This window comes from Sapajus apella, unplaced genomic scaffold (assembly GCF_009761245.1).
Source record: "Sapajus apella isolate SASKATOON/1434 unplaced genomic scaffold, GSC_monkey_1.0 scaffold73, whole genome shotgun sequence".
NCBI lineage: Eukaryota > Metazoa > Chordata > Mammalia > Primates > Cebidae > Sapajus > Sapajus apella.
Genome location: NW_022437013.1, coordinates 272,820 through 281,475, shown reverse-complemented (window position 1 = coordinate 281,475; position 8,656 = coordinate 272,820). Strand labels below are relative to the sequence as shown.

Genomic DNA, 8,656 nt, shown 5'->3' with positions numbered 1-8,656 from the left:
CAGTTTCCAACAAGTTCCTAATCTCCATCTGAGACCACCTCAGCCTGGATTTCATTGTCTGTATAATTATTAGCATTTTGGTCAAAGCCATTCAACAATTCTCTAGGGAGTCTTAAACTTTTCTACATTTTCCTATCTTCTTTTGAGCCCTCCGACCTTTTCCAACCTTTGCGTGTTACCCAGTTCCAAAGGCACTTCCACATTTTTGTGTATCTTTTCAGCAGTGCCCCACTGTCCTGGTACAAATTTACTGTATCAGTTCGTGTTCATGTTGCCTATAATGACATAACAGAGACTGGGCAATTTATAAGAAAGAGGTTTATTGGACTTATAGTTCCACATGGCTGGGGAGGCCTCACAATTACGGTGGAAGGCAAGGAGGAGCAAGTCACATCTCACATGGATGGCAGCAGGCAAAGAGAGAGCTTGTGCAAAGAAACTCCAAGTTTTAAAAGCTATCAGATCTTGTGAGAGTTATTCACTATCACGAGAACAGCACCAGAAATATCCATCTCCGTGATTTAATCATCTTCTACTAGGTCCTTGTCACAACACATGGGGATTATGGGAGCTACAAAATGAGATTTGGGTGGGGACACAGAGCTAAACCATATGAGGACATAGATGCCCAGAGGGAAGTGGATGCAGGGATAGGACCACAGGTTGGTCTGGAGTTCTGTCATATCAATATTTAGGGTTCCATCAAATCTCAGGGAAGCAGTGATGGAGGACATAATTTGGCCTATGAACCTATTTAGGTTAGTGTAGGGTGCTCACTTAATATCAAGGTTTCTACAACAGATGCCATAAATGGCCTTATTGTCTATTATGAAGGCATACTCAGAGTGCCCCAGGGTGGTGTGGGTGGAATTTTAGGGCTCTAGTACAAGTGTAGAAATCTGAAGGGCTGGGTAGAACTCCAGCTTGGATTTCCTACCATAGTCAAAAGAGAGACATTCCGTGAGCCAGGAGGTGAACCAAGAACCAGTTCCCCTGCCAAATCTGTGGAAAAACAAGAAGCCCTGAAGACCTGTGCACTTGTTGGCCAGTTTATGAATTTGGCCCAACATGAGGTCAAGGATCTCCTTGCCAATGGTATAGTGCCCTCGGGCATAGTTATTGGCAGCATCTTCCTTACCCATGATGAGCTGCTCAGGGTGGAAGAGCTCATGGTATGTGCCAGAGGAAACTTCATCAATGACCATGGGTTCCAGATCTACAAACACTGCTTGGGCTTGTGCTTGGTTTCTGCTTCGCAGCTGCCTAGCAGATGACCAAAGAGGAGAGGTTGTTGCTTTCTACAGAGCAATCCTTAAAGAGCTGATGTAAGAAAATCTTCATCTCCTTTTTTTAAAAAAGGGGTTTATTTGTAAAGCAGTTTGAGGTCCACAGTGAAAGTGAGCAGAAAGTACAAAACTCCCATATACCTCCTGTCCACTACAACATGCGCAGCCTCCGCTACTATCAACATGTGGCACCAGGATGGTACATTCATTACAATCAATGAATCTACATTGAGGCATCATGACCACTCAGAGTCCATAGTGTACATTTGCGTTCACTCTTGGTACTGTGCATTCTACGGATTTTGGCAAATGTAAAATGATGTGTACCTACCATTACATTATCATAAGTAGTTTCACTATCCTAAATTCCTCTAAACTGTGCCTATTCACCCCTCCTCATCTACTCTCTCTCTTTTTTTTTTTCTTTTCTCTCATCTACTCTTAAAAAGGCAAACTGATCCATATCTATTATCTGCCCAATCTGGGATTTCACAACCTCAGACTCTTGACATTTTAAACAGGATAATTCTTTTAAAGGGGATGTCTAGTACATTCTAGGATATTTAGCAGCATCCCAGCCTCTACCTAATCAATGCCAAAAACACTGCCATTCTCCCTTGTGACAACCAAAAATGTCTCCAGAAATTTCCAAATGTCCCCTGGGAGCAGGTAGCAAAATCATTCCTGTTAAGAGCCACTGGCCTAATCTAAGGCATACTCTACTTCCGAATGTCTGTATTATTCTATTATGACTTGTACAGTTAGTCATTAAATGTTAGTCAACAAATATTTATTAGGCTTACTATGTGCTGGACACTATAAATGTATTCCACACCAGCCAGTCAAGAGCTATTAAATTCTTAACATATTAATAAGTGACAGGGAGAGGCATGAGTTGTTGCAATAAACATTTTAAAAATCTACATGCAGCAGCTACATTGAATCTTGGGACATGATTGATTAAATTGACATAGCCATCTTCACAATGTAGTTCACAGCAGAATGAATGCAGAGGGAAAATACATTGATCATTAAGATTGCTTAACTGATTGGACCTGCTATGTTGTGATCTGCTTCAGCAGTCACATGCAAGAGACGGACACTGCCTCTACAGGAAAATAATTCTGAGTAATTAGCCAGGGAAGACTCTATACAAATCCCCACTCCCACCCTAACACCACCACTGTTTTCCCATGATAGCAATAGATATTTACCTGATTCCTTTGCAAAATTGCCATAAGTGCCTCAGTTCTCCTTTCATTTTGCCTCTGTAGATAGAGGCAGGACTGATGATAAGCTGGTTTCCATTTTGGTTGACCAGTACTTGTGTTGTTCAGATCACTAAATCAAATGTAACTGAACAAGTATAATTTAAGATTTTATTCAGAGATTCTCCTTGTAAAGATTTAGGCATTAAAGTAGTCACACAGAATCCATGAGACAACTGTCAGAAATGGAAAGAGGAATTGGAGTGGTAGACCACGAGACATCTTGGCAAAACTAATTCTATTTGCATATGGCCTCAAATTATGGGTTTCCTCCTTCTCTTTCTCCTTTTCCTTTTTTGGACAGACTTATTATAGTCATTTTGATTTCTCCTTGCTTTTGTTTCTTTGGCTTTTTTTATGATGGGTCAAAAATAAATAAATTCAAAATTGACTCATTGAAGGCAGTTAACTACATTTAACTTATTTCCAAGGCACTTCTTGGAGGATGTGGGGCTACTTATTCCTTGATTGTTAAAGTGAACTAACATATATATTCCCCTTTGTGGACCTCTAAATTGGTCTTCTTATCTATAACTTGTAAGATTCCATCCAGCTGTGATCTGTTGGATATCATAATAAAGGTATACTAGACCATGATGCATGCTGGGACCTCAGCAGAAGGAAGAAGAGGAAAGGGGTCGAACAGAATCTTGGAAAAGGCTAGATCAAAATTTCATGCACTAACTTGGTTTTAGGAATATACCTTCAAGATTGTGTTTGGGGCCAGGTGCAGTGGCTCACACCTGTAATCCTAGCACTTTGGGAGGCAAGGCAGGGGGATTGCTTGAGGCTAGGAGTTCAAGACCAACCTGTACAACATAACAAGATCCCACCTCTATAAAAAATTTAAAAATTGGCTGGGCATTGTGGCACACTCCGGTAGTCCCAGATACTTGGGAGGCTGAGGTGGGAGGATTGCTTGAGCCCAGGAAGTTAAGGCTGCAGTGAGCTGAGATCATGGCACTGCACTCCAGCCTGGGTGACAGATCAAGACCCTGTCATAAAATATTTTTAAAAAAAGATTGAGGCGGAGGTTGCGGTGAGCCGAGATCGCGCCATTGCACTCCAGCCTGGGTAACATGAGTGAAACTCCGTCTCGAAAAAAAAAAAAAAAAAGATTATGTTTGGCATATCAAATCAAAGTTCAAAAGATGAGACAAACGGGCTTTATTCAAAGGATGATCAAGTCCTTGAGTTGACTTTATACACTAAACCAAGTTTGGCAAACTTTTTCTGTACAGGACCACAGAGCAAATATTTAAGGCTTTGCAGACCATAGAGTGTCAGTCACAAGTACTCACCTCTACCATTGTAGCATGAAAGTAGACATATTCAATATGAAAACAGATAAGCATAGCTCTGTTCCAATAAGTCTTTATTTATGGACCTTGAAATTTGAATTTCATAACATTTTTACATGTCATAAATTATTATTCTTTTTTATTTTTTTAGCAACTTAAACATGTACAAATCATTCTGAGCTCATGGGCTGTACACAAACAGGCAGTAGGTCATAGTTTGCAACTCCTGTACTAAACTTAAACAAACGATAATTTATTTCGTGTTCAATGATCTGCCTAATTCCGCCTAGCAGGCCTCCAACACTACAATCAGGACCACGTAATCCTATTGGTAGGATTAGCCTTGCTCCAATTTCTGGTAAAAATCAGGTCACAGACAGTGAGGACATAAGAAACTCTACCTATCACCCATTCTCTATAAAAGTCAGTCTGTTTTATGGCCCTGCACTATTTCTGCACTTTGTTCTGGTAATAGCGCTCTGATCTGGCTGCTATTAATAAATCCGCTTGAGTTGCACTCCAGTTCCCACAGATACTCTTTCTTTTATGTACGAGTTTCTGCTTGACATTTAGTTTCTACAGAACTAGAGTCTCACCATGACTCGTCCAAAATCAGAGTCCTGGAGATGGAGTGTTGTATATTAACCTTAGGGCCTGTGGCTGGGTCCCTGTGATTTACTACTTCATCTTCCTGATGTTCTTCTCTACCGTCCAGAATCATCCTTCTGTGTCTGGTCCAGTTGTAGGCCTTGTTGACCTGGCCAATCTCACTGATCTCATCAAGCCTACTGAGGCATTTAGCATCATATGAACAGAGGAGCATGCAGAAAAATAGATGGAAAATAATGAACATATAAAAACTATTTGGATAGCTTTTATTATAGCCAGAGACCAAGATAGCACAAACTCTTTGTTTTATTCTATCCTTGACAAAGCAAAAGTGTTGAGAACTGAAATTCTTCCTATCACAATACCTGTTTAACACTGAAGTAAAACTTATACACAATAAAATTCTTAGTAACTGTGTCAAGAAACAATAATAATTATTTACTTTTGACCTTTACAAATCTCAACTTTCAAGATTCTGAGTTCTTTTTTTATGGCTTTGGTTCATTCTTGATTAATCAAGGCAGTTGCAAATTTTTGTGGAAGTGATTCAGTCACATAAATTTAGTATTCTTTTCTAATTCTCTTTCACACATACTGAATTCTAGCTTATGGTAAATAGTTATCCCAAGTTGCCAATGTATAATCTACTTCTTAAAAAGGAAACTATACATTAAAATGTAGATAACACTACATTTCAACTTTTCATCAATTATCAATATATCATACAACCTTTGCAAAGACAATTGGAAAAAAAAACCTGAAATGGTAGCTCCCTATCTTGAGTTCATGAATTTTCTGAGATAAAATCTGGGAATGTATATTTCTGATCTATGTTGTACCTGATATTTTATCAAGAGGAATATACATTATCTGCTCTGCATCAAGATTTTCAAATGTGGTTAGTTACTTAAAATATGCCTATGATTTAGTTACACTTGAGGATGGAGATAGCATGACATAAGGATTTAGAGTGATAGTTGATAAAGACCTAAGTGGGATATAATTCTAAACTCAAATATCTAGATATAAACACACACTTTTGATTTCCAAGTAAAAAAGTAGATTTGCAGTTATTAATGTTTAATAGCAGTTAATAACAGAATATAGCTGTTATTCTCCACAATCAGGACATGCCTATATGCTGCCATCAAATTGGCAGTTTTTGATTACTTCAGTTATGTTTACTCAGCTATCTTATTTGGCACAGACTAAAATATAGACACTTTGGGAACCACTTCAGGTTTTTTGTTGTACAAATATTATCTCAGAGCAAAGCGTATAAACTCCTCAGTGAATGTATCTGTCTTATGGGAAAATGAATCTCATTACTTTATATTCCAATGAACCACACAATTCTTAATCACAGACAAAGAAAATGTACCTTGATCCATGAAAGAAACAGGAAAATAGAGAGGAAACTAAGAATAGTGCAAATCTAACCAGCTCCACCTTGCAACATAGATGCTACTTTCAGTGGTTTAAAACCACACCATACGATGGCCCATACCTATAGTCCCAGCTCTGGAGGCTGAGGTAGGTGGATCCCTTGAGCCCAGGAGTTCAAGATTAGCCCAGGCTACATTGTGAAGCCCCATCTCTACGAAAAAAAAGAAAAATTATCTGGGCTTGGTGGCACGTGTCTGTAGTCCCAGCTACTCAGGAGGCTGAGGTGGGAGGATTGCTTGAGCCTGGGAGGTAGAGGCTGCAGGGGACCACGATCGCACCACTGTCCTCCAGCCTGGGTGACAGAGTGAGACCCTGTGTCAAAAAAAACTAAAACAAATAAAAGATAAAATCATACCAGTGGTTCTTTGGTCACTGCTTGGAGCTTGGAACTATAATGAAGGAACAGAAAGTCTTCCCTTTCTTCAGTTCTTCAGTTTGGATAATAGGAAATTTATTTGCACATTCAGATTTAGTACTACAAGGTTTTTACTTAACCTCATTTATCCTAGATTTATCTTATATCTACACCATCTTTCTTTCATACTGAACATCGCAGTGATATGGAAGAGGCATTTGAGATCTTATCAGCATTTATTAAGATGAGAGAAGCTAGAGTCTCTTTAAATGGCAATGGGAATGAGCCAGAAAACCAGGGAAAATGGAAGATTTGGGGAAAAGGGGACAACCAATAGTGTAAGATTCCTAATAAAGTGGAACTAGAGATACTTCACCCATAATATCACTACTAGGCAACAAGTAGGATATTGGTGCTGGAATTATGCAAAGTCTTTGTCATTTAGATGGCTCCCATCTCTGGATTCTGTGGGAATACAGGTTTCCCTTTATTTTGATCTTGTCATGGCCATTTAAGCTCAGGAGGGGGCACTGTATGTCAGTCGTCTTCTGTGCATGGCAGCGGCAGACCTCAGAAGAGAACTGGCTTAGATTCTTAGGCCCATGTTCTTCCCCCACACCATACTGTTGTTGAAAACAATGTAATTTGTAAAAATTACTTTCATTATTTTTTATTGCTGATTAACAATTTTCTCTGCATTTCAGTACATTCTGTGTAACTATTTGATTTGGAACTGTTTTTTTGTTTGTTTGTTTGTTTGTTTGCATATGAAATTAACCCCAGGGGCAGGGTGTCTGAAAAAAACAGGCCTTCTGTTCCCACTGACCGCCATGTTCCTTTCAGCACCACTAACTCATAAGAAAATATAGAGAAAACCAAAAATAATCTTAACCTAAACAGATTTACCTCCCAACTTTGACACTGCTTTCATTGGGATCACTTGTTTAAAACCATGTCTCTCGTTCACTGCTTAAATGGCCATATCAAAGGTCCCCACTGGAAGGCCTAATGCTGTAAATGAAGTCACGCAATACACAGGGAACTGGCACTAGAACTTTCATGATCAGTCCTATAATTTCCTATTGACATGCCCCCCCAAATATCCAGATGGTTTTTTCATTTTACGATATCTGTATTCCTATGACTCAATTTTGTTTCATCTTCTCCTGCAACAATAGCAAAGAAATCTGCTGGCTCTTCTTTCACCTTTTCATCTGGCATAGTGACACTTCTCAACTGAGACACCATGCTGATAGTTTTATGTTTTGTTACATCAATTTTGTCTCCTCCTTCTTAAGCCTGCTTTTCATATACTGTGAGACCATGCTGCCTTTCTTCTGATGCTTTGTCAATGTGATATTACACAGCACCTGTGACTGGTGGGGTAAGCCATGGCCAGACATGACCAAAGTAGGCCTCAGTGAGGACCAAATTAGAAACTAGGTCCTGTAGTTCAGGTACAGAATAATAGAGATTACTCTAGGGCTGGCACAGCAAGAATTTCAAGGCCTCAGCACAGGATGTGAACCTTGGCGACATGACATCCTGAATAGGGAAATCATTGCCTTCTGTAGTAAAACAAGTTGTCTCTGGATGCTGAATAAGGGGTCCGAGAGGTGGGTGTAAAATACAGCAACCCAAAGCCCTCAACTCTCAAATCTGGTAGAGGTTTTCCTCTGTGTGGGATGCCAAGTCTACAGAACTCAGGGCATGTCTGTAAGAGATACAAGAGAGGCTGTCAGCAGTCAAGTCACCCCTAGTGTCTCGACAAATCATTTACCTCCAAACTTTGACACCACATTCATCGGCATCAGTGGTTTAGTCATCCCTAGTGTCTTTACAAGTCTGTCTGTAGTGCGTTTGTATCCTTTCGGCTGCTGATCTGCTACTTTTGCTTTGAGAGTAAACCATAGGAGACATGACCTCAAAAGGAGGACCAGACTTTCACGATCAGCCTCTTGTGACAGGAAATCAACTATTCCTTTTTCATATTTCCACTGATCTATAAACTTCATCGGGGGTCTGCAGGCAACACATTAAGGAAGGAGCTCTGTGGCCGGCTTTGCCTCAATCCTGTTTTCACATTCATTTCTTTTCCCCATCTGGTTTGTTCTAATTTTTAAGCCATTGATCCTGGGCATGTGACAGCATTGAAATGGAATCAAATCATTTATTCTTTCAAGAAACAGTTTTTGAGCACTCTACTATACCAGGCACTGTTTTGAGCAGTAAGAATACAGCAGTGGACATAAAGAGAAAAACCCTGCCCTTGTGAAGCTGACATCAGACAGTATGATAGATGAAGAACAGTCATATGGAGGAAATAAGCAAGAATGGGAAGTAAGGCATGCTAGGAGTTCCCTTAAATAGGGTGGTCAGGGAAAACATCAC

General features: G+C 39.7%; 1 protein-coding gene across 1 annotated transcript; it reads right to left on the bottom strand.

Annotated features, from left to right (window-relative positions):
* Positions 1–461: 461 nt before the first annotated feature.
* On the bottom strand, positions 462–8,280 carry LOC116531925 (putative tubulin-like protein alpha-4B). Its single transcript, XM_032250960.1, is given in 3 exon segments — positions 462–1,298; positions 4,830–4,876; positions 8,046–8,280. Coding segments are annotated over 3 exon segments (1,059 nt in total). The 3' UTR covers positions 462–521.
* Between the last annotated feature and the right edge of the window lie 376 nt (positions 8,281–8,656).